Raw genomic sequence first — 25,264 nt, 5'->3', positions numbered from 1 at the left:
TGAATATTATTGTGATTTTTGGTGTAAGGCAAGCTGACCTGGAGTGTGCAAGGAGACTGTCTGTGACTCCATGGTAAGGCTGTAATAGTGCTTGAGGCACTCATGTTTGATAATTAGTTGGAGAGATCTAAGTATAGAACACACAACCAGTTGGGGGGTTTGTGTCCTCGTTGGTCATGTCTGCCCTGAGTTTGGCCCTCATGTTAGTGAGCCAATCCAGACAATATAACATCTATATCCCAAACAAGTGCCCTAACCACTAGGCTAGAGAGCTAATTTCTTTTTCAGGTTTTCATTTTGATCAGAAATTCCATGCTGGAACTGAGAAACCATCCTGATGAAATTTTCAGCTAAACCCAATATGTTTCCTTGATATGCTTGCCAGAGAATGTTGCGAAGGCCAACGCTATAACAGGATTAAAAAAAGAACTAGATAAATTCATGGAGGATAGGTCCATCAATGACTATTAGCCAACACGGGTTAGGGATGGTGTCCCTAGCTTCTGGTTACGAGAGGCTGGGAGTGGGCAGCAGAGGATGGATCACTTGATGATTGCCTATTCTGTTCATCCCCTCTGGGGCACATGGCATTGGCCACTGTCGGAAGACAGGATATTGGGCTACAGATTGGAATTTTTCAATGGGAAACAGTTTTGCAAAAAAAAAAAAATTGACAAGCTCTAGGCCTAAGTGATGTAAGACCCACCGAAAGTCAGAAGAGTGTACGTGACTTAGGAGTAGAAATTCTAGAACAGTCAATGGGACTTATGAAAAAAAAATGCCTACTCTGTCCTGAGCAGAGAGCAAAATTATTGTCAAGGTGAGGCATGAAGAGAATGTGCCAAATCCTGAGGCTTTCTCAGGGGTAAGTGGAGAAAGGTGGATGGGCTAAATCATCAAGACAGAAAAGATAGCATATTGTCAGCCACCCATTGCATCCTCGTGGGCCTTAGAGGACTGTTGAGTGGAGCTCTCATCTCTATTGTGGAGGTGGAAAGTTGCACAAGAAAGAATGATGTTCAGTAGCACCCATTTTCCCTTATCTTCTATTAGTTTTAGTCCCAGATTTCTCAGTCTTCACTTTAGCACATCCAAACAAGTATTCAACATGTTTAAATGTCTTATGATCTCTCATGTCTTTACAGATGGATGTCATAGCTGGGACAGAAATAAGAAACCAAACCATCGTGCAGGAGTTCATCCTCCTGGGCTTTCATGGCACTTGGTATTTTCAGATGTTCCTTATTGTGGTGTTTTCAGTTATGTACTTCCTAACCATCATAGGGAATATGTCTGTCATAGCCCTAGTGAGGACCCACCCATGCCTGCACACTCCCATGTATTTCTTCCTCTGCAATCTCTCCTTCCTGGAGATCTGGTACACCACAGCATGTGTCCCCAAGGCCATTGGCATCATGCTGGTAACAAGCCAAAACATTTCATTCACTGTCTGCCTCCTGCAATTGTTTTTTCTCCTCTCCATGGGCTCCACAGAATGTTTCCTCCTGGCCGTCATGGCCTATGACCGCTATCTGGCCATATGCCACCCATTGCGCTACAGCTCCCTCATGAACAGGACTTTCTCTGTTCATCTGGCCCTCCTCTCTTGGCTGTGTGGGTTCCTGGCTATCTCTGTGCTGACAACTCTAATATCCAGATTGTCCTTCTGCGGCCCTAAAGTCATCAATCATTTCCTTTGTGACATTGATGCCTTGATAGCACTCTCTTGCACAGACACACGCTTTGTTGAGCTTGCAATGTTCATTGTCTCAATCATTGTTGTTGTGATCTCATGTGTGATAACCCTGGTCTCCTACATTCACATCATCTCCACCATCTTGAGAATATCATCATCTCAAGGCCAGCAAAAGGTCTTTTCCACTTGCTCTGCCCACCTCACTGTTGTGACTATTTGGTACAGCTCCACCATTTTTCTCTATGTCAAGCCTTCTGCACAGAACTCATTGGATTTGAACAAAACTATCAACATCTTTAACACTGTCGTAACCCCTCTATTAAACCCTTTCATTTACACTCTAAGAAACAAAGAGGTGAAGGAAGCAATGGGAAAGGCATTAAGAAGAATGCTAAGTGGTTTTGAAACAGCATGGATTTAGTAGAATTGTAATCCAAAAGACCAAAAATTTAAATAAAATGACTGATGGTCATTGATATAATTGAATATGAGGCAAAAGGATTAAGTTATAGATTTTCAGAGGACAGTCTACTCCTTTTCTCTTTCAATTGAAGGTGGACACCTGCATCATATCTCAAACCCAAATGTAACATTTCCTTATACTGTACGTCACTGTGGCTTTGTTTTACAGCTTTCCTGAATTACTATAACAACCAGCTATTCACTCACAGATGAGCTCAAGTGGGAGGAGGCAATTTGTTTTATGCTGAAGATTCCAAGATGCTAGGTTTCAGTGTCACTTAGCAGGATCTCTGTGTATGCTCCCATAGTTAATTGAATTATGCCCAAAGGAATTATGTTCCCAACTCTCATTGGTTGTTAGAGCTAGATCAAACTGCCATTTTCAAAGCAGCCCATGTGAATTAATTGCCCAGAACTTACTGAATTTCAATAGAAGTTAGGTTTCTAACTTTCTTAGCTGCTTTAAATTCCATCATTCACATTCGAGCTCCCCTTCTTATGTTTACCGTATAAGCCTTGTTTTGCAGTAGTGGGAACTTAAATGATGTCATGGAACTTCAAGGAAGAAGGCCATACCAGTTAAAAACTGACCTGGTTTACAGGGCAAGTGAAGGGAGTTATAAAAAGTAAAAAGTAAAAATAATATATAACAAACAAAAGAAAGGAGAATTTGATAGCAATGGGTATAAATCAGAAGTAAGGAATTGTATAAAATTAATATGAGAAGATAAGGGACACAATGAGAAATCTTTGGTCAGTTGAGTTTAGGACAATACTAGTTTGTTTGTTTGTTTGTTTGTATGTTTGTTTGTTTGTTTTTATAAGGAACAAAAAGATATTGTCTCTTTCCAGCTAGAAAAGCTATAATTATAATAAATAATGCAGAAAGTGCCAAAGTGTTCAATAAATATTTCTGTTCTCTGTTTGGGGAAAACACATTATATAGTCTTTTCATATGGCCATGAAAAAACTCTTTCTCTTCCTCTGGTATTTCAGGAGGATGTGAAACAGCAACTACTAAAGTTAGACATTTTAATCAGCAGGTCCTGATAACTTGCATCCAGGAGTTATAAAAGAGCTGGCTGAGGTACTCCTAGGATTCTTAATATTTATTTTCAGTAAGTCTCAGAACACTGGGTGAGTGCTAGAAGATTAGAATAAAGCTAAAGTTGTGCCAAATTTTAAATGGGTAAACAAGATGTCCCGGGTAATTATAGGCCAATCAGCATGACCAATCTCAGGCAAGATAATGAAGTGGTTGAAATGAGATTCAATTAATAAAGACTTAAAGGAGGGTAATATATTCAAATGCTAATTTACATGGTTTTATGGCAAATAGATATAGTCAAGCTAACTTGATCTTTTGTGTGTGTATAAAGTGTTTGGTTAATAAAAGTAATATTATTGATGTAATATAATTAGACTTTTCTAAAGAGTTTGACTTGGTACAGCAAGAAATTTTGATTAAAAAACTAGAATAATATAAAATTAACCTGACACAGAAATGGATTGAAAATTGACTGATAGGTAGGGTATCAAAGTGAACCTGTAAATGGGGAATTGTCATCTAGTGGCTGTGTTTCTCGTGGGGTCCCCAGAACAATCACTTCCTATTTAAAATTTTTATCAATGACCTAGAAGAAAACATAAAATCAACAGAAATAAAGTTTCCAGATGTCAGGAAAGTCGGGGGGAGGGGTAAAAGAAAAGAAGAATTGCAGAGAAAGCCTTTGATGGTCTGGAGTGGGAGTATCTCGGACATATTTTGGTAAGCTCTGGTTTTGGAAATCAGTTTTCTAAGGGCATATTATTCCTGTAAATTCAACCTGGAGCATCTGATTTGGTTAATGGTCACCAGTCTCCACCTTTCAATTGGTTATGGGTGCAAGACCAGATTGCCTCTTACCCCTGTACTGTTCGCATTGGCAATAGTGCCATTTGCAATAGATGAGAGAAATAGCCCCTTGGTAACAGATATCAAAGCATCTTCTGGTATAGAACACAAAATAGCTCTGTATGCTGCCGAAGTCTTACATTTGCAGGATGATCCAGAAGCCTTGTTAAAGATGACTTTGGAAATTGGTCAAAGATCAGGCTTCAAAATAAACTCTGAGAAATCTGAAAATTTAGGAATGAATATTCCTGAAAGGGTCAAAACCAACTATTGTCAGCTACATACATTTAAATGGGTAAAGGTGTCTTTAAAGAATTTAGGAATAAATAATTGAGAAGAAACATAAAAATCTGTTTAAGGCAAATTACCCTCCTCTATGGGATAAAATAATAAAAGATTTGGAGGAATTGAACAAATATGATTTTTTTTTGGCTAGGCAGGGCAGCTTCAGTAATGAAGAATGTCACCCCCCCGCATAAGTTATTATTTTTGTTTCAGTACATCCCTGTTGGTATGCCTGAAATGACATTAAAAAGATGGCATGGTGCGCTATTAAAATTCATATGGAAACATAAAAGACAAAGGGGGAGTTCTAAAGTTCTGTATAAATCTACAAAGAGGGGTGGATTACCTTTCCTAATCTGGTTTATTATTATTACGCATCACAATTAAAAGACGTGATAATCTGGCCTAACAATAGACCATCGAAATACCAGGTTAAAATCAAACAAGGCTCGTGCAGAAATATAGCTATTTATAGAAATTGTTGGGTTAAAAAGAAATGTAGGTCATCAAAAATTTTTAAAAATCACCCATACATCTAGACTATGTTAGCATCTTTGGAGAAATTCCAACTTTGTTTTAAATTTCTGTTGCCGATGCTGAAGCCCTCCCCTAATGGCTTTCATTAATAATCAGGAATTTATCTCTAGAATATATCAAAGTGAGCATTCATAGAATCAAAGATCTAGAGGTTATCTAATCCAGTCATTGTGTGTAAGAGTTGAGATTACTCAATTCAGACAGCTGTTCCTGAATCCTGGTTTGAAATCAAACCAAAAGTTATGTAAAAATGTAAATAACATAAATATCCTGTATTTTCAGCATTTACAAGTCAAACATTTTACTGGGTAATCCGTGTCTATTTAGCCTTTTAACCACATTTGAGGAGCTGAATCAGGAGCAAGCTGGAACAAAATGTTTAATTTGTAAGATACATGCAATTTTGTTTGAAAAGGATGTTAATAAGAAAACAATCCAGATAAAATGATGGGAGAGGGATTTGGACCTGGATAGAGTGGAAATTGACCTGGATGAGTGGGTCGGTACACAGGAAAGAAGATATACATCTTCAATCTGTGTAGCTCATAAAGAAAATGCTTATGAGTTAATGTGCATATGGCATTTGACTCCAGTTATGATCCACCACATTTTTGCTACTAGGAAGGCACACTGTTGGACAGGTTGCAGGGAAAGGGGAACATACTTGCACATGTTGTGATTGTGTATAGGAATTAGCCAATTTTGGGAGGAAGTAATTAAAGAGATTCACTTTATGACAAAATGCCAGTTTCCCAGAGATCCCCTGGACTTCTTACTTAATGCTCCAGTAAAGGCTTTACATTTTAAACAGAACAACATGTTAATTTCTTTTATTTAATTGATAGCAGTAATACTCTATATTGCACAATATTGGAAAAATATGATGTCTCCTCCTATGGAACTGGGATATTGTCAAAAATGGATTGTCCTTGTAATTGAAAAGCTTTCACACCAAGTACATACACAAGTGAAGTACCAAAGAGAGGCTAGTCAGGGTTAGACTAGATGACTCTTGTGGTCCTTTCTAACTCTATGGCTCTATGATTCTGTGAGAAGAAAGGGTCCCCAATCAGCAAGCCAGAATCTTGAGCCAGATTCTTTGAATATTAATCTGACCCTGAATAAGTAATATATAATATAATAAGTTAATGTTTTATTGCAACTTTGCCGTAATAAAAAGCTTCAAAAAGAAAAATATATTAGTACTATTCATGGAAGGAAATGTTCAGAGATGCATAGGATAGTTTCTAATCTCTTGAAAAAGACATGTAGACTTGTCACAGCTGTTCATTAGAGCCAATCCAATGATAATTTTTAATGGAGTTCTTGTTTTCCTCCACTGAGTTATTTGTGAACTTATGTTGATTTACTGTAATGTTTTGCCAAATAAATTGGATAGTCAATCTCTTTTGCCTGTGGGTTGTTCTTTCATGAGCTGGTCATTTTGACTTTTTTTTGAAATTCACACTTGATTGCTAACATCCATTGCTAATTTTGCTTTAGAGACATCAAATTTCTGAAAGCATTCCTTATACCTGCAGACTTTTTCAGAGCTTCTTGACTTCCTCTCCACTGAACCTCCAGAACACCTGAAATGCTAACTGCTCTCTGATTTCAGTCACTTGGGTCACCTTACGGGATGTTGCTCTTCTTTAGGAAAGTGAACACTTTGCTTCCAACCTTTCGCAGGGCACCATTGACCTCCTTGTTCCTCAGACTGTAGATGAGGGGGTTGAACATGGGAGAGATGACTGTATAGAGCAGGGAGTAGGCCTCGTTTAAAGCTGGTGACTGGTTACCTGCAGGAGCTACATAAACAATAATGACAGTGCCATAGAAAATCGAAACAACTGGGAGGTGTGAGGAGCAGGTGAAGGAGGCTTTTTGCTTCCCAGTGGTGGAAGGAATCCTCTGGATGGTCAAGATGATCTTATAGTAGGAAGTCAAGATTAGTAGAAATGGGACCAGGGTCACACAGGCAGACACTGTGAAAGACAGAAATTCAACCAAATGGGTGTCAGTACAGGAAAGTTTTAACAGAGGCATGAAATGACAAAAGAAATGGCCAACCTCCTTGGAAGCACAGAAAGGCAACATAAAAGTCAAGACCATCATTGCTATAGGAGTCAGGAAGCCAGTTATCCAACAACCAGCTGCTAGCTGAAGGCAAACCTTAAAGTTCATAATGGATGCATAAGACAATGGATGGCATATCGTTAAATACCGATCGTAGGACATGACTGATAAAAGGAGGCACTCAGAGACTGCCAAAGATCCAAAAATGTACAACTGGGCTACACAACCCATGAATAAAATCACTTCCCTCACTGTAAGGAAACTTCTTAGCATCTTGGGGACAATGGTGGTGATGTAGCAGATCTCCAGGAAAGATAAGTTACCCAGGAAGAAGTACATGGGGGTATGTAGATTGTGATCAGCTGCTATCACCAGAACAATTACAATGTTGCCGGACATGGTTATGGTGTAGATGAATAAAAATATCACAAAGAGTAAGGGCTGCATTTCATGGAAGTCTCCAAACCCCAGAAGAATGAATTCTGTGATGGCTGTTTGATTCTCTTTTTCAGTTACACCCATATGTTCCATCTGAAGAAAAGGAAATGGACACAATGGAAAATTAAGTGATTCATAGATTTCAAGGTCAGAAGAGACCATTATGATTATATATTCTGACCTCTTATTTAACACAGGTCAGAGAACATCACTGAAATAATTCATTTTGAACTAGAGAGTATCTCATAAATGGTATTATTCAATGGAACCTCGTCAATTACAATCACCTTAAAGGTAGTACAGGTGACAAGAATATGCTTCATCTGAACCAAACTCCCAGCTCAAATCCTAGAAATAACAAAAATTAAAGAGAAAGAATGTCGACATACCCCATACGCACATTCAATATCATCAGAAAATATGGGCGAAATTTAGTAGGATTGTTTGTCTTCTTCAATAGTGCTTAAGAAGAGATCCAAAAGATCGATCTATCTATCTATCTATCTATCTATCTATCTATCTATCTATCTATCTATCTATCTATCTATCTATCTATCTATCTATCTATCTATCATACCTACAATAAGTACGATGAATTAGAAACTGAATAACAAATATAGACAATAGTATTAAATATGATATAGACTATTATGGTAGTTATCCCCATGCAGAAACGCAGAAATTAATACAAAATAGGTATAAAATGCTACCAAATCTGAATTCTCCACCCATTTACACCCCTGGTGGCACTTGACACTACTGATGCATTTGCTTTGAACAGGTGTAAATGAAAACACAGAATACAAAATTGGAAAGAATCAAATCCAAAAGTTTTACTGTATATTTTGTATTATGGTTCAGTTGCTTGTTGTTCACAAATGCCAGAAAAGACTGATTATATTTATCCTGATTAACAACTGAAGCCACTTTTACCTTTTGGCTGTGGCCTTTATATGTAATTGTAACCCTTGCTTTCACCTCTCCAACAATCAGAATCTTGTTTCTCTGGTTCCCTCTTCTCACAGCATGTTGTCCTCTAAAGTAAATAAAAGTTACATGAAAATATACATCATCCCCATTTTTGACCTTCAAACAGTGAATTGTGTATTAGCAGTCCCAACTCAGAAATATATAAAGACATATTGTCTCATTTGATAACCCAAAAGGGACTAATTACACTATTTATAGAGTGTGATCAGTACTGTTATTTAAACCAGATTAGTAGGTCTTGTGGGGATATTCTCCTCTCAGACACCATATCTCAGGGCTTGGTCCAAAGCCCTTTGAGCTCAATGGAATGGTTCCCACTGGATCAGACACTAAGCTGTTGCAGTTAAAAGGTGAAAATTATGCCCCTTTTGGCTTAATCTAGCTACCTTTCTCACAGAAGGCCAGATTCACCTCTGCGCAGATGGCTAGCACCCTAACAATGGGCTATGAGAAGGGAATTAAGGTGATTACATTCCCCCAACCCACTGTATTACAACATGGATTGGGATGCTTAGATGTCAATAAAGATGAGCTCCATGTCTTTCGTTCCTTCAGGGATGTTGGAAAGTCCTTAAAAATAGTAAAGTGCCTGCATCAATTTTGCATCTATCTATCTATATATCTATCTATCTATCTATCTATCTATCTATCTATCTATCTAAATTCCTCCTCGTTATCCACACCTCAGAGCAATGAGGAACATTGAGGAAGGAAGTAGGTGGTTTTGCAACAAACTGGACCTAATTTTCCTCTCATTCACACTGTTTCTCCATTGACACAACTCCACTAAAGTCAATGTATGGACTTGATTTCCTAAGAGACCTGAGGGGTTTATGCACCCAACTCTCACTGTCTTTCAATTAGATTTAGGTACAATTTAAAAACCCCTAAGTGACTTAGGACCAGATTTTTTATGATATTTACCTGCTTCAAGATCCTGCTGGGTACATAACAAATGAGAGGTAGGCACCTGCCCTGCTGAGGTGCTATGAAAAATCTCACTGTCACAGATTAACAAGGTCTGGTCTATGTCCTAACCTTTAACCAGTTTCCTGGGAGTGCCCCTTTAGGGTACTGGACCCTAAGGACACACATTGGCTCATTGGGGAAATCCTCTGGCCTCCACCACTCTGAAACTGAGCCTGTAGTCATCAGAAATACTCATCTCTCTGTGTGGCTCCCTGAGTGAGTGCAGCCAAGCCAGACTTGCCCGGTCCCTTCAGAGCACAACTCTCTCAGTATCCGAGGTGTCAACAGGCAGCCCTTTCAGAATAAGGTGACCGTTCATGTAGCCTACAGCATCTGAAAGCCCTTAGGTTAGCATTATGAAGCAAAGGCCAAGAGAGAGTTCACACTGGCCAGAGTCAGGGCTCCTCTGATCCATACTGTTGGAGGGTGTATTTTGGCTCAATCTCTCCCCATCCCCTTCGTCTCTCAGTCCCCACTGAGCGGCTGAGTTTCAGTGAGCCCAGTTCTTAACACAGACATCTGACACCTTCTCCCTTTACTCCCCATCTCAGGGTTTTTACTCTGCTTCCCTGCGAGGGGGAGAGTACCCAACTTTCAGCAATTAAGGTTTCCCATTGTCTTTCCAGATTCTCCACTGATATTTATCGATTACAGCTCAGACAGTTCCAGTGGCTCTACGTCTCCGACATGTAGCCTGCTCTCCCATGTCCCAGGGAGAACATCATTTCTTTCCCCGAAGGGGTAGTGATGTCAAGGGGGCTTGTACAGAAGCCATACGGGAATTCCCCACATTTTCCGCACCCACTAGGGGATATATTAGGAACCACACTGCTGAGCATTATGATGTCTAATCTTTAGGCACCTGGACAATAGAAAAACCTGAGTTAGATGTCCAGGCTGCCTGTGTAATGCACAGAGACAGATGGGCACCTAAAAATGGGATCCACAAAACCCAGCAACCTGGGTGGTTCCCCCACTAAGCCAGATGCTGATGAGAGGAGGGTGTCTTAGGCTCCGCCCTTCTTTGGGAAGTTGGCGCCTATTTCTGCTTGGCACCCACAACCATAAGCACTCTCCTAGAGTCAGGTGTCTTATCATACACAAAGAGTAAGCCAAGCACCTTCTGTTCAAAATGGCTTTCAGTTTCAATTAAAGGGGAAAAAAGTGAAAGCAATATTTTCACGCGAGAGACAGAAACAGAGCATAGTGTGTATGATTGCTCAGTAGATTTTTCAAAAGCACAAATGGTAGTTAAGCACCAGAGTCCCAGGAAAAGTCAAACGCTTCTAGGTGACTAGTTGCCATTTGTGTCTTTGAAAATCTCCATTTCTGAAAACAAAATGACATTTAAATGAATCAATAGAATAGAGTACAACAGAATGAAATAGATGATTTTTTCACACAATGGTTTTATAACAAAAAATCCCATTTTATTCTGAAACTTAACTTTTAGCAGAAAAATTGACTGTATCTATCAAATTTTCTTTTTTTCCCCATCCTAAGATAACCATCATTACTCTTACATATTTTTGGGTACATTAAAATATTAGATAATTAATCTCAATTTGATTCTGAAACAAAAATGTTAAAAAACATTGATTCGAAATTAATGCTGGTCCGAAAATGCTGAGTTTGTTCTGCAGAAAATTTTAACTTTGCATCACCAAAACAAAAAACAGAACGTCGGCCTATTTTTCTTATATAAACACAATTTTTTTGGCAAAAAACTTAATATACAAAAAAAATTGTAGAAAAGAAAAATAGTTTTGTTCAAAAGCTTCCATAAAAGCTGCATGGCATTCTATTTTCCAACCAAAATTTAAATGTTTTTGATGAAAGCATACAGTTTGCACAACGTTTTCATTTAGTCCCAAACCTAATTTTTTGTTGGAAAAACAGTTCAGTTTGGAGTCAAAGTTACGAGGTTGCTTGCACCTATATCCTCTTTCTGGTCTTTCCATATGCACCTCCTCAGGTGTTAACTCTCCTCTATCATTTCTAGAGGTTATTAAAGTACATTATGTAGATCCCTGACAAGGATTTCATGTACTCAACGCAAAGCAAGAGGAGAAAGAAGGGTTAGGCCCGGATCCTCAAAGGCACTTTGGTGTTGCACGTAGCTACCCGGTGAATTCACAAACTGTGGCTAAGGTGCCTGGCTACCTATGCAATGCATGAGGAAAGAGAGACACCTAGCAAAGCTATCCACAAAAATCAGCACACTGAGCAGCACGCTCCCTAAACTAGCCAATAACAGATGCTGATATGTCATAAACTGCACCCCTTTGGGGAGTTAGGCACCTAAGTCCAAGTTAGAGGGAGGCATCTGTTTCTGCTTGGGATCCCCAGCTGGGAAATATGTCCTGGAGTCAGGTGACAAAGCTGTTTCTTATGAGAAAGGCTTCAGCCCATATTTAACCCCAAGCAAAGTGACTGGGGATGGGGGACAGATATGAATGAGGAGTCCTGCCCCTTTATAGCCCCTAATCTAGTGGTTAAGGAACAAATATAGGGATGTGAGAGACACCAGTTCAGTTCCCTTCCTTGCCTGATGTGGTTAAGGAATTTGAAGTTAGAGCACTTCCACCTCTTAGATGAGTGCTGTAACCACTGGACTATGAGATAGTATGAAGTGGGTCCTTCCTGTTGAAATGGTTTCACTATGCATAAATAAATATGCTTTGGGCCAAAGAGAGAATGAGAATGGCTCTGTGTCCATCCAGTGGTTAAGCACTCTCCTTTGAGGTGGGTTGTCTATTCAAATCCCCACTCTTCATCAAATAGAGAAAGGAATTGAACTGGGGGTTGCCCATATCCCATGTGAGTTCCCTAAGGGACATTGCCTATGCCTCTTCTCCTCTCCCACAGACATGTTATGTGGAGTTAGGTGTGAGGTGGAGAACACCTACCAGATCAGGTGAGATGGGCAGTGCAACATCTAGTTTCACCTGGTTTGAGGAGCCCAGTGGGGCTTAGGTGTGAGAGAGGCAGCAGAGTGCATGCCCAATGACAAAAATTTAAGCTCCCTCAGGGACTTTAACGGCCAAATGTAGGTGACAAGGGGTATTTTGGGCCTGCAGGGTTAGGCAGCATCTTAGCAGGGTTTTGGAGGACCTCAGTGGCACCTAAATGTTAGACTTAGGTACCTAAGGTGGGAAACGAGGTGTCACTTTCACAGTTAACTGCACCTTTGACTCCACTTCACACCTAGTCTTCACAGGCACCTCCTTAAAGTTTCATGCTCCCAGTTGCCCTCTCTGCAGTGGAGTCTCATGTTTGTCTTCCTCCAGACCTGGGGTTTAGACTTGCAGTCCCTCTACACCTCGCTGGGCTTTCCCCAGCAGGACTGATCAGGGTCAAGCTCCTGTGATCAGCCTTTCCCCAGAGACTACAATAGTGTATCCCAGGCACCAGTCAGCCTTCATGAAGCAAAATGCATTTATTCTTGGGGTAAAAGCATCACAGAGACAACATTAAAAAAAAACAATAAAAGTTCATATGTTATACGTTCAGCAGGCAGGATCGAACCTGGGGTCTCCGGAGCCAATTGCATGAGCCTCTACTGCACAAACTAAAAGCCACATGGCCCTTAGCTAAAGCTGTAGCAGACTCATTAATTTCTCTCTAAGTGGTCTCGGTGCCACTATATGGGACAGAGCAACACACTCAGGTGGTGTGTGAGTTACATATGCTCAAAGCTTACCAGAGGTCACTCATCAAACTCACAGGTTCCTAATAGGATTAAGTTCATCCAACCCTTCTGAAAGGGTTGAGGGCCTCTTTGAAAGAGGATCCTGTCTGATTTCTGAATCAAAAGACCACGTTGAGTCAGTTTAAACTCAGTCTTTTTATACTAAAAGGCCTTTCTTTGTGTGTTGGTCTCTAGAAAACCCAGTCTGAACCAGGATATGCAAGAGTCTGTCTGGGGTTGTTTACAACCTGAGATGACACCTTAATCGCTCTCTCACTCTCTGTTTTTGGTTCTTGGAGAAGCTGTGGCAGCCTTTCCCCTGGAACTAGCTTCAATCTTTGAGTATCCATAAACTTAATTTAATACGGTCTCCAAAGAAATGGGGTTTAATATCTGTCACGCTAGTGCCTTAGTCCTTTGGTGGATGTGAGTCTTAGTGAATGGAACTTGCTGAAAATGTTCAGTTGAAAGGCTTTCCGGAGTGAAAATTATGCATTTGTCAAAATGGACATGTTCCTAAAAACTATCCACTTTCATTGAAAAAAAATTCAGGCTTTTCTTGTAAAGAAGAATTGGTGAGGAATATTTGACCAGTCAGGGAAAGGGATGACCTTGCTTATGAGTTTCCTCAATGCTTCTTTAACCTCCTTGTTCCTCAGACTATACACAATGGGATTGAACAGTGGAGTCACAAAGACATAGAGCAGGGAAAGGATTTTGTTGAGATGAATGGACTGAGATCCCGTGGACACAATGTATGTAACGGTCAGCGTCCCATAGAAAGTGGTGACTACTATGAGGTGAGAACTACAGGTGGAGAATGTCCTCTGCTTCCCACACTTTGATGGGATTTTGAGGACAGCCAGGAGGATATGAATGTAGGATGTGATAGTCAGAAGGAAGGGGATCAGTGATACAATGCAACATGAGACAAAAATCGCTACCTTCACCATGTAGGTGTCAGAACAGGACAATTTCAGCAATGGAGTCAAGTCACAAAAGAAATGGTCAATTTCATTAGGGCCACAAAGAGTTAAAGATTTTTCCAGAAGCAATTGCAACACAGCAGCCAACAGAAATCCCCAAACCCATGTGCCAGCAGCCAGCTTAATACAAAGATTCCAGTTCATTGAGTCTGCATAGTGCAGAGGCTGACAAATGGCCAGGTACCGATCATAAGACATGAGCATCAGGAGAAAACACTCAACAGTCCCTAATGCACAGAAGACGTATAACTGTGTGATACAGCTGGTAAAGGAAATACATTTGTCCTGTCTCAGTAAGTCCACAAGCATCCTAGGGGCAATGTTAGAGGTGTACAGGATCTCCAGGAAGGAGAGGTTACCCAGGAAGAAGTACATAGGAGTGTGAAGACTGCGATCAGCTGATATCGTGATTATAATGAGGATATTCCCCGCCGTGGTCGCTAGATACACCATGAAGAAGAGGGGAAAGAGGAAAATCTGCAGATCATGGAGATCGTCAAAGCCCAGGAGTATCAATGTGCCCACAATGGTTTCATTTTCAATTCCAGGGTCCTCCATTATTTATTTCTAGACACAAATAAAGAAATAATAGTAATAACAGAAGTTATAAATGTAACCCAACTAAAGCTTTTTATTTATTGCCCTTTATTTGGATTTGTAAATAATAAAAGTGCAATCATACAAAATCTGTGTGTGTCCTCCTTTAATTTACAAGTTATAATTAAATAATATACAAATTATACAGGGGATGTTTTATATAGTGTGTTAGATACCTCTGACGGCAAACAAGAGGGAGCATTGGAGAGAGAGTGTGACTGATAGATACATTTGGTAGCACTGTGTAAGCTGAAAACTTCTCTCTCTCACCAACAGAAGTTGGTCCAATAAAAGATATTACATCACTCGCCTTGTCTCCCTCCAATACTACAGTATCAAGGGGTAGCCATGTTAGACTGTATCCACAAAAACAACAAGGAGTCCAGTGGCACTTTAAAGACTAACACATTTATTTGGGCATAAGCTTTCATGGGTGAAAAACCTTGCATCTAAAGAAGTGGGCTTTTTAACTCTGAAAGCTTATGTCCAAATAAATCTGTTAGTCTTTAAGGTGCCACTGGACTCCTTGTTGTTTTTGTTTCTAGATGTAACATGATAGATAGATAGATAGATAGATAGATAGATAGATAGATAGATAGATTACCTTTATAACTGGCTGATCGGGAATCTCTGTGCATTCAGATTTTCCATCTCAGATGGTTGAAGAAGGCATTTCACTTCTTAATGTGTGTACATGTTCCTGTAATGTGTGTATATATTCAATTAAGCTGATTATTGGCTACATCAGTGTATCTCACTATCCTATGCGGCCCCCATTATTGGAGTAGTCAAACATCTGACAATTATTCATGGATTTTATCCTCACAACTCCCCTGAAAGCTTGCCCTACACAATGCTATTCTGGTTTGGTTTGGCTTCCTAGATCTTTATAAGCTCTCCTCCTCAATTTGCTTCATTTGCCTTCTTCATTCATTCCGCAAGGAGCATTATTATCCATGTCTAAACAGAGCTGGCTGTGCCATCTGATTTATATATTCCTCCAGGTATTTTTTTTTTCACATAGCCCGTGGGATGCATTCACCAGAGGCTGAAAAGAAAAGTTCTGCAACATTATAGTGAAAAGAAGAATTCTTCAAGGCCTAATTTGAGCTCCCTCACACCAATTCCACACCAGGCTTCTTCTCAATTCACTCCATGGTTATGTGGAGCAGCTCCTATAGTCATGGGTGGGTTAACGAGATAACAGCTCATTGGCTAGTTTGGAAGGTAGGTTCCAGACTGCAGGAAGCTGTAGGTTGCAGATACCCCTATACCTTGGAGACTGTTGAGTTAGATTTAGGCCTTGTCACCAACTCTTGCAATTTTATTATGAGTCTCATGCTATTTACATAAAGCCCCAGCTCCTGGAGGCACATGATTAGGTGACAATCCCAGCTTTCACTAAAATCAAACAACAAAACATTTGTAACCTTCATGGTTGTAGAAAAAGCTTGAAAAAGTAATTCCTAATGACTCTGACACTGGAAGGTAAATAATACACACCTAAAAATCATTATTTTTGAAAATCTCGTGATTTTGGGGGCCTGTCTCATGATCCTAGAATTGTTAGGTGACCCTGATTATGTAATGTATAAATACTAATGAACTGAGTATTAAATACCCTAAGAAGAACAGCAAACTGACTTAATTGAAGCCTTTTTATGATAGTCCCCATCCTAGTAGTATCTAAGCCACTCACAATCTTCACAAAGGGATAGAGGTGTTGTGATGCTCACAACACCTAACTTCCAGGCACCTAGAAAATCACAGGAACAACTCTGTGATCTACAAAGTCTAAGCTAGGTGCCTGGGCTGTCTATACAATGTATGGAGAGAGATAGACACCTTACAGCATGATCTACAAAAAGCACATACGCTAGGCGGGAAGAGACCTAAGCTAAGTGGTGGGAGCCTCCTTAGCTCTGCCCTTAGTCTCCTGGAAATAGCTGCCTGAGTCAGGCTGTGTGGAGGTGCCTCTCTCTGCTTGAGATTCACAGACAGGAGCCTCTCTCCTCGTAACAGGCAGCTTGGGGACCTCAGTTGTTTCTTGTGACATTGAGCTAGGTGCCTGCCTCGCTACCCACAAAATGTCTGGAGCAGGAGGATGGAGCCTCCACTCACCTTATAACTTTTAGCCCAGTGGTTAGAACACTGCTGTGGGATGTGAGGGTCTTCCTGATTATACCCCTGCATGCTTGAGCAACATTTTTATAGTCCTCCATAGTCATCTGTCCAAGTTTCCACTTCTTATAAGCTTCCTTTTTGTGTTTAAGCTCACCTAAGACTTCCCTGTTAAGCCAAGCTGTTCACCTGCCATATTTGCTATTCTTTCTGCACATTGGGATGATTTTTTCCTGTGTCTTCAAAAAGGCTTCTTTAAAATACAACCATCTTGGATGAGGGAGAATTGAACCTCCTACATCCCCAGTGAATGCTCTAACCACTGAGGAAAAGCTATTAGGGAAACAGAAGCAGACATCTTTTGATTGGGATCCAATCTGATAAGTGGTCTTTGAGATGGATTGGGTCCCGTATGCAAGTTGGGCAGATAAATGCCTATCTTCCTCCAGTTCATGGATCCCCTCTGGAGCTTATGTGGGAGGTGAGGCAGAAATGCACATGACTAGAGTGAGAAACTTATGTGCTAAGGGAACTGCTACTAAGAATACTTGGGCGTTGGGTGAGTTTCGGTGCCTATATGGCTCATTGGGAGTTTTGTGAATCTTAGTGGAGATGAAAATGGGGATTTACGCACCTAAGTACCTCTCTCAATCCCACCTAAAGTGATTTGCCTAAGTTCACACAGAGAACCTGAAGCCTGGTCTTTCAAGTCCTAAACTAACACCCTAGCCACTTGGACCATCTTTCCTCTGCTCAGCAGAATCACAACCCCAGAGAAAAATAAAGATCACAGGCTGGGATTTTCAAAGCAGCCAAGGTATGTGTGGGTTGGGCACTTAATTCATAGCAAAATTAAATAGAAGTTGGGAGCATCTAACTCCCTTAGACTATGTATCCAGCCAGGATACCTCAAATCTGTAGTGACTCGAAGAAGGACTTCAGAATAATGGCACCATGGAGCTGAGTCTTTTTGTGTAGCTCAGATTCTAGATCAAATGGGCTCTGTTCATAAAGGCAGGCCCTTATCCAAAACGCAACATAGTCAGTAGAAAGTCCTCCACTGACTTCAGTGAGCTTTGGGTTAGATTTCCAGTTCCCCACTCCACCCCACCCCCAAAATGCTACCCTTGCAGGTTCATGGCGGATCTGAGAGTCAGTGTGAGTCCTCTGTAGTTCACACGTTACAGAACACAGTAACGTGAGGCTGGAAGGGCCTTTGAGAAGATAAACAAGTCCAGCCCTTTGTGCTGAGGCAGGAACAAGTTGACCTAGACCTAGACCATCCCTGACCATCCAATCTGTTTTTATAAACCTCCAATGACAGAGATTCCACAACCCTCTCTTGGAAGCCAATTCCAGAGCTCAACTACCCTCATCGTTGGAAAGTTTTTCCTAATATCTAACCTAAGTCTCCCTTGCTGCAGATTAAGCCCATTTCTTATTGCCCTATCCTCAGTGGACACGGAGAACAATTGATCACTGTCCTCTTTATAACAGTCCTTAACATATTTGGAGATGGTTATCTGGTCCCTCCTCAGTCTTCTTTTTTCAAGACTAAACATGCTCAGTTTATTTAATCTTTCCCCAATAGGTCAGGTTTTCTAAACCTTTTATCACTTTTGCTGCTCTCCTCTCGACTCTCTCCTGTTTGTCCACATTTTCCCTAAAGTGTGGCATTCAGAACTGGACACAATACATGAAATGAGTCCTGACCAGTGGTGAGTACTGCGGGACAATTACCTCCTGTGTCTTACATATGACACTCCTGTTAAATCCCAGAATGATAGTAGCCTCTTTCACAACTGCATCACGTTCTTGACTCATATTCAATTGTGATCCACTATAACCTCCAGATCCTTTTCAGCAGTGCTACCGCCTAGCCTGTTATTCCCCATTTTGTAATTTTGGATTGGATTTTTCATTCCTAAATGCATTTTTCTTTATTGAATTTATTGAATTTTATTGCCTTTGCATTTGTCTTTATTGAATTTCATCCTGTTGGTTTCAGACAAATTCTCTAATTTGCCCAGATTCTTTTGAATTCTAATCCTGTTCCCCAAAGTGCTTGCAACCCCTCCTAGCTTGGTCTCAATTTAAAATCTTATAAGCAGGCTCTCCACTCAATTATGCAAGTCAATAACAAAAATATTTAACAGACCCAGGAGTGACCCCTGTGGGACTCTACTAGATACACTCTCCCACTTGGAAAGTGAACCATTGATAACTACTCTATGAGTACTGTCTGTCAACCAGTTGTGCACCAACTTTATAGTGATTTTATCTAGACCACATTTCCCTAGTTTGCTTATGAGAATGTCATGTGGGACTGAGTAGAGCAAGATATAACATTTCTACTGATTCCTCACGAATCCCTAGGGCAGTAATCCTGTCAAAGAAGGAAATTAGGTCAGTTTGGCATGATTTGTTAATGATAAATCCATGCTGACTCTTGCTTATAAGCCTGCTATCCCCGAGGTGCATACAAATTGAACATTTAATCATTTATACCGGTATCTTTCCAGGTATCAAAGGCTTATTGGTCTATAATTGCCTGGGTCCTCTTCCCCTTTTTAGAAATAGGTAGCATGTTTGCCCTTCTCCAGTCCTGAGGGACCTCATCGGTCCTCCATGAGTTCTAGAAGATAATTTCTAATGGTTTCATGATTGCTTCAGCTAGTTCCTTAAGTACCCTAGTGTCACAGATACACAGGGTCTGGTCTATGCCCCAGACTGTGCCAGTCTCCAAGGTTCCACACTGAGGCCTGTGTCCCCCAAGTAAGGCTGGGCCTTTGAGACCAACAACCCCCTTCTCTGTCCATGACTCCCCTCGGTGAATCCAGCCTAGCCAGACTCCTGCAGTGGCTTATACTGTACCCCTTCAGGGTGCAATGCTCTCAGTGAGTATTTGCAGTGATAGCAGGCAGTCCTTCCAAAACAAGGTAACCATGTATTAGTCCTCTGGTATACAGACTCTGAAAGTCCATAGGTTATCATAGGGAAAGAACGGTTAAGACATAATCCATGCTGGTCTAGCCAGTGCCACCACCGAGCCAATCTACTATGGACTCATTCCAATTGCTGTCTCTCTCTATCAGTCCCTTTCCCACTCCCAAAACTAACTGCTCTCCCTTCTGTTACCTCTCTATTCTCAGGCTGGGCCTCTCCTTGACTTCCTGTCATGACATAATTCCCCACTCTGAACCTTAGCGTCCAAAAGATGGGGTACCAGCATGAATTCCTCTAAGCTCAATTACCAGCTTAGTACTTGCAGCGCTGCCACCAACCAGGAATTCCAGTGCCTGGTACACTCTGGTCCCCCCAAAACCTTGCCCGGGGACCCCCAAGACCCAGACCCTCTGGATCTTAACACAAGGAAAGTAAACCCTTTCCCTCACCATTGCCTCTCCCAGGCTTCCCCTCCCTGGGTTACCCTGGAAGATCACTGTGATTCAAACTCCTTGAATCTTAAAACAGAGAGGAAAATCCATCTTTCCCTCTCCTTCTCTTTCCCCCTCCCAGAGTCTCTCTGAGAGAGAAAGTAATCCTAACACAGAGAAAAAATTAAACTTTCTCTCCCCCTTCCCTCCTTTCTCCCAACCAATTTCCTGGTGGATCCAGACCCAGTCCCCTGGGGTCTCACCAGAATAAAAAAACAATCAGGTTCGTAAACAAGAAAAGCTTTTATTAAAGAAAGAAAAAACAGTAAAAATTATCTTTGTAAATTTAAGATGGAATATGTTACAGGGTCTTTCAGCTATAGACACTGGGAATACCCTCCCAGTCTAAATATACAAGTACAAATTAAAATCCTTTCAGCAAAATATAAATTTGAACTCCTTCCAGACAAATACACATTTGAACTCCTTCCAGCCAAATACACATTTGCAAATAAAGAAAACAAACATAAGCCTAACTCGCCTTATCTACCTAGTACTTACTATTCTGGACATATAAGAGACTATATCAGAGAAATTGGAAAGAAACCTGGTTACACGTCTGGTCACTCTCAAAACCCAGAGAGAACAACAACCAAAAACTAACAGCACACACACAAAAACTTCCCTCTCTCAAGATTTGAAAGTATCCTGTCCCCTGATTGGTCCTCTGGTCAGGTGACAGCCAGGCTCATTGAACTTGTTAACCCTTTACAGGCAAAAGAGACATGAAGTACTTCTGTTCTATTAACCCTTAACTATCTGTTTATGACACTTCCCTATCGAGAAGTGGGAGAAAACCTGGTTGTTGGTTGCTAGGCATCATTGTTCTGGCTATTGGGAGTTTCACTGTTTTCTTGGATTTTCCACTGTTAGGGGTTAGCCTGGGCCAGTCCTTTAATGACCCATTCAGTCTACTCCAAAAAGCAAGACAACACACACCCCTCATACTTCCTTTGCTGCCCCAAGAGCAAACGTAACCCTTTTGCACCCAATGTATAGCAACACAAAATATGAGAGAAACAGAGGCAAACAGAGACTTAATGAAAATACTACAGAAAACACAGTAACCGCTAATGGTTCTGAGATTGCTTCAACTAGTTCCTTACATACCCTTAGACAATCCCCTTAGAGCAAATTTTTGCAAACTTACCTATGAGATTTAGGAACCTAAGCCCCATTCATTTCCAATTATCCTTAAGCAGCTAAGGGCCAGACTTTCAAAGGTATTCAGGCATCTGAAGATGCAAACAAGAACCTAATACATTCTTTAAAGGCACATCAACAGATTAGGGGCCAGATTTTGAAAGGTATTTTGGAACCTAGTGGGATTTTCAAAAGCATCTATCTGCCCAAAACTCATTGATATCAAGGGGAGTTAAGTGCCTAGATATTTCTGAAAATCCCACTAGGCATTTAACTACCTTTCAAAATAGACAGCAGAGCTTTAAGCTCTCCATCACATACCCCCATCTTTTTTCAGATAGGGTAAATCAGCCATAGCTTCATTGGGTCAATGGATCAGATCCCCAGTTGGTGTAAATGGATTTATGCCAATTTATCCCATCTATGTATCTGGCCTCCATTGTCTGAAGAGGGACCAGCATTAAAAGGTAACTTGCACATGCAAGAAAAAGAAACATTTTAATGAAGTCTTTGAGGAAGCAAATTAGAATGTGAGGCTTGTACAAGAAAATGCATCAGAACCTATAAAAGACCCAAAACCTTGGAAAATATTATCTGCCTAAATTCTTGGTGGCAGAAAGCAGACAATACATGACTCTGGGAAGAGATTGAAGGCATCACAAGAAAAAGCAAGAAAAGGGGAACTGAAGATACCAGTGGGTGATCAGTAAATACCCAAGAAAAGTGTAAGTTGTTCTAAAGCAGCATGAGAGGTGAATATGACTGAATTTTTTGCTTAGAAAGAAAATGTTTAGGGTCAAACCCAAGGGGTCTTTATTTGAGTCTTATTCAGGTTGGTTAAAGCTGTCCAAAAATGGCTTATTTTATCTGCAAAAAAAAATAGGGGGGGCGGGAATTTCATCAACATTTTCAGAAGAAAATTAGTCCTTTTCATCCCCAAACTGAAATCTGGACAATCCAATTTTCCTTTTAAAAAATTCTATTGGAAAAGTTTTCACCACCCCTGCTCAGACTAAGCATGTTATGTGCATGCAGGGGTGAGGGATACCACAACAATACATAAGTACTCAGGTAGCCTCAAAAACTTCAATCAATAGGAATGAACAACAGTGGCTGGAAAAGTTTAGACTTTAATATTAATATTGTTCCCAAAATTTTGTCAATATTTCATATGGAAAAGAAAAAGAAAAACTGAGAGCTGGTCAAAAAAAACACATAAATTTCCTTCTCTGCTCCATTTTTTGTAGTGATTTTTTTTTACAAAAGTAAAAACAAAAGTGGATTTATCCTAATTTTAATCAAAATTTTGAAATATTCAAGCTGGAATTTTCAAAGGAACTTGAGGGCAGTTTGATGCCTAATTTGTCTTGCTGACTGGAAAATCCGACCATAGGAATTCAATGGGAATTCTGCTTAATTTCAATGAGAGTGGAGCACCTAACTCTCTGAGGCTCCATTGAAAATCTCAATGTAAGGCTTTTCTGACTAGCTCTAGAGTTATCCTATTGCAGTGTTAGATAACACTTTTGGGTTAACATCTTAATCTGCATGAGATGGAAACTGATACAGAGGAAGAAGAAGAAGAGGAAAATGAAGGAGCTAAAGAGGGACAAAGGGATAAGGGAGTTAGAAGAACAATGCTGAATTAGAGAGAATGAGGATGCCAGTTGAGGAGCTACTAACAGATGAGATGTGGCAAAACCAAAAATGATTAAAGGTCTAGAAAACATGACCTGAGAGGGAAGATTGAAAAAAAACCTGGGTTTCTTTATTCTGGAGAAAAGAAGACTGAGAGGGGACGTGTTAACTGTTTTCAAGTACATAAAATGTTATTACAAGGAAAGGGAGGAAAATTGCTCTTCTTAACCTCTAGGACAAGAAACAATGGACTTAAATTGATCAAGGGAGGTTTAGATTGGACATTAGGAAAAACTTCCTAACTATCAGGGAGGTTAAGCACTGGAATAAATTGCCTAAGGAGGTTGTGGAATCTCCATCATTGAGGATTTTTAAAAGCATGTTAGACAAACACCTGTCAGGAATGGTCTAGATAATACGTAGTCCTGCCATGAGTGCAGGGGACTGGACTAGATGACCTCTCGAAGTCTCTTCTAGTTCTATAATTCTATGATTATAACATTATTTGATCATGAAAGGGTGATCACACAAGTATGTCTTGCAGTGTCTCCCAGGACTGAGGTTCAAACGCTCAAGGACACCTCTCTTAAACCAAACATGGCCAAACTACTCAGGCTAAATCAAACAGCCATCGATGGATTCATCCTCTTAGGATTCTCCGATCTCCGCAAGTCTCAGGTGCTGCTCTTTCTGTCTTTCTCATTATTTACATTGCAACGATCACAGGAAATGTCTTGATTGTCGTAACAGTTCTGTTGCAGCATCGCCTTCATACCCCCATGTACTGGTTCCTCAGCATATTGTCCTTCCTGGAAATCTGCTACACCACAAATATCATCCCCAGGATGCTACTTGGTTTCCTGTTGGAGAAGAGTATAATATTATTCCCTGTCTGCATGATACAGTTCTACCTCTTTGCTTTATTGGGAACCACGGAGTGCTTGCACCTTGGTATGATGGCTTATGATCGGTACCTGGCTATATGCTATCCACTGCACTATGCAGCTGTCATGACTGGCAGGGCCTGCACCCAGTTAGTAGCTGGTTCCTGGGCATGTGGTTTTCTGATACCCATGATAACAGTATCAGTGGTGTCCCATCTGACATTCTGTGGTCCCAATGAAATCAACCATTTTTTCTGTGATTTCAAACCTCTCGTAAAACTCTCCTACACAGACTCCTACTCAGTCAAAACCACTGTTAGCATCTTGTCCTTGATTGTAACCTTGGTTCCATTTCTCTTAATCCTGGTGTCCTACACTCACATCCTCAGGGCCATCCTGAGAATTCCTTCCACTATCAGGAGGAAAAAGGCCTTCTCCACCTGCTCCTCCCACCTCATTGTGATCATCACTTTCTATGGGACCCTGATTGTCATGTACGTGGCCCCCTCGGCAAACGACTCGCCAGCTCTTAACAAGGTCTTCTCCCTGCTGTACACCACAGTGACCCCCACGTTTAATTCCATCATATACAGCCTCAGAAATCAGGAAGTTAGAGAGGGTGTGAAGAACCTCCTAAGGGCAATGGTTTTAGAGGTGGCAAATTCAAGATCACATTATGCAAATAAGAATAGGAGCATCTATCTAATCTATCTATCTGTCTATTTATCTATCCAATACACCCTACACCATGATGTCTGTGTGATCATCCTTCTTTTTTAAGCCCTCTTGAAATCAGTCACAAACATTGCAATGACCTTGAAAACCCTGACAGTTAGGGGATTTGGTGAGTAACTTATGATGAAGGATTTCTGGAGCTACCTATAACCCTTGGAAATGATAGAAATTCTGGGGAAGTTGATCGTAAATTAAGAATGGCCCTGTAGCTAAAACAGAGGACTGACAGTTAAGAGATTTGGTGCTGGTCCTGACTCTGCTGGCAGTCTCATTTTGCAAGTCACTTCCTTTCTCAGTGCCTCAGTTTCCTTATGTGTAAAATGTATTGTTATTAATCTCTGTAATGTATAGCTTTAAAATCCTTGTGTATTAGACTTCATAGAGAGAATATTATGTATTAATATCATTGTTGTTGTCACAGTTTCAGGGTTAAATGCAACATTGGCCCTCTTCCCCCATACCTCCAGCCTTCCACTTAAGGTTTTAGGCTTCCAAGCTGTCACTTCTTTAAACTGAGGAGGTTTAAAGCTTGCAGTCCCCTGAATCTCAATAGGTCTAACTGGTGTCTAGTACCAGTGGTTAACAATTTTTATTATTGGAGATATACCAATCTCCTAGAACCAAGAGGGACCTTGAAAGGACATTGAGTCTAGCCCCCTGCCTTTACTAGCAGGACCAAGTACTG

General features: G+C 40.6%; 4 protein-coding genes across 4 annotated transcripts; 2 read left to right on the top strand and 2 right to left on the bottom strand.

The window, feature by feature from the left end:
• The first annotated feature begins 1,175 nt into the window (after positions 1–1,175).
• On the top strand, positions 1,176–2,117 carry LOC127040887 (olfactory receptor 6F1-like). The gene has a single exon (XM_050935439.1). The coding sequence runs from the start codon at positions 1,236–1,238 to the stop codon at positions 2,115–2,117; it is 882 nt and encodes a 293-aa protein (XP_050791396.1). The 5' UTR covers positions 1,176–1,235.
• A 4,389-nt stretch (positions 2,118–6,506) lies between these two features.
• On the bottom strand, positions 6,507–7,550 carry LOC127040886 (olfactory receptor 5V1-like). Its single transcript, XM_050935438.1, has one exon. It carries the CDS (start codon positions 7,548–7,550, stop codon positions 6,507–6,509), a length of 1,044 nt encoding a protein of 347 aa, XP_050791395.1.
• A 6,036-nt stretch (positions 7,551–13,586) lies between these two features.
• LOC127040885 (olfactory receptor 10A2-like) lies at positions 13,587–14,582 on the bottom strand. The gene has a single exon (XM_050935437.1). The coding sequence runs from the start codon at positions 14,580–14,582 to the stop codon at positions 13,587–13,589; it is 996 nt and encodes a 331-aa protein (XP_050791394.1).
• A 9,334-nt stretch (positions 14,583–23,916) lies between these two features.
• On the top strand, positions 23,917–24,624 carry LOC127040884 (olfactory receptor 11A1-like). The gene has a single exon (XM_050935436.1). It carries the CDS (start codon positions 23,917–23,919, stop codon positions 24,622–24,624), a length of 708 nt encoding a protein of 235 aa, XP_050791393.1.
• The last annotated feature ends 640 nt before the right edge of the window (positions 24,625–25,264 follow it).

This window comes from Gopherus flavomarginatus, assembly GCF_025201925.1.
Source record: "Gopherus flavomarginatus isolate rGopFla2 chromosome 11 unlocalized genomic scaffold, rGopFla2.mat.asm SUPER_11_unloc_1, whole genome shotgun sequence".
Lineage (NCBI taxonomy): Eukaryota > Metazoa > Chordata > Testudines > Testudinidae > Gopherus > Gopherus flavomarginatus.
The sequence above is the reverse complement of the archived record's forward strand: the minus strand, read 5'-3'. Positions and strand labels throughout refer to the sequence as shown.

Coding starts and splice junctions, on each gene's coding strand:
- LOC127040887 (XM_050935439.1), top strand. CDS start 1,236: ATGTTCCTTATTGTGGTGTTTTCAGTTATGTACTTCCTAACCATCATA.
- LOC127040886 (XM_050935438.1), bottom strand. CDS start 7,550: ATGGTCTCTTCTGACCTTGAAATCTATGAATCACTTAATTTTCCATTG.
- LOC127040885 (XM_050935437.1), bottom strand. CDS start 14,582: ATGGAGGACCCTGGAATTGAAAATGAAACCATTGTGGGCACATTGATA.
- LOC127040884 (XM_050935436.1), top strand. CDS start 23,917: ATGGCTTATGATCGGTACCTGGCTATATGCTATCCACTGCACTATGCA.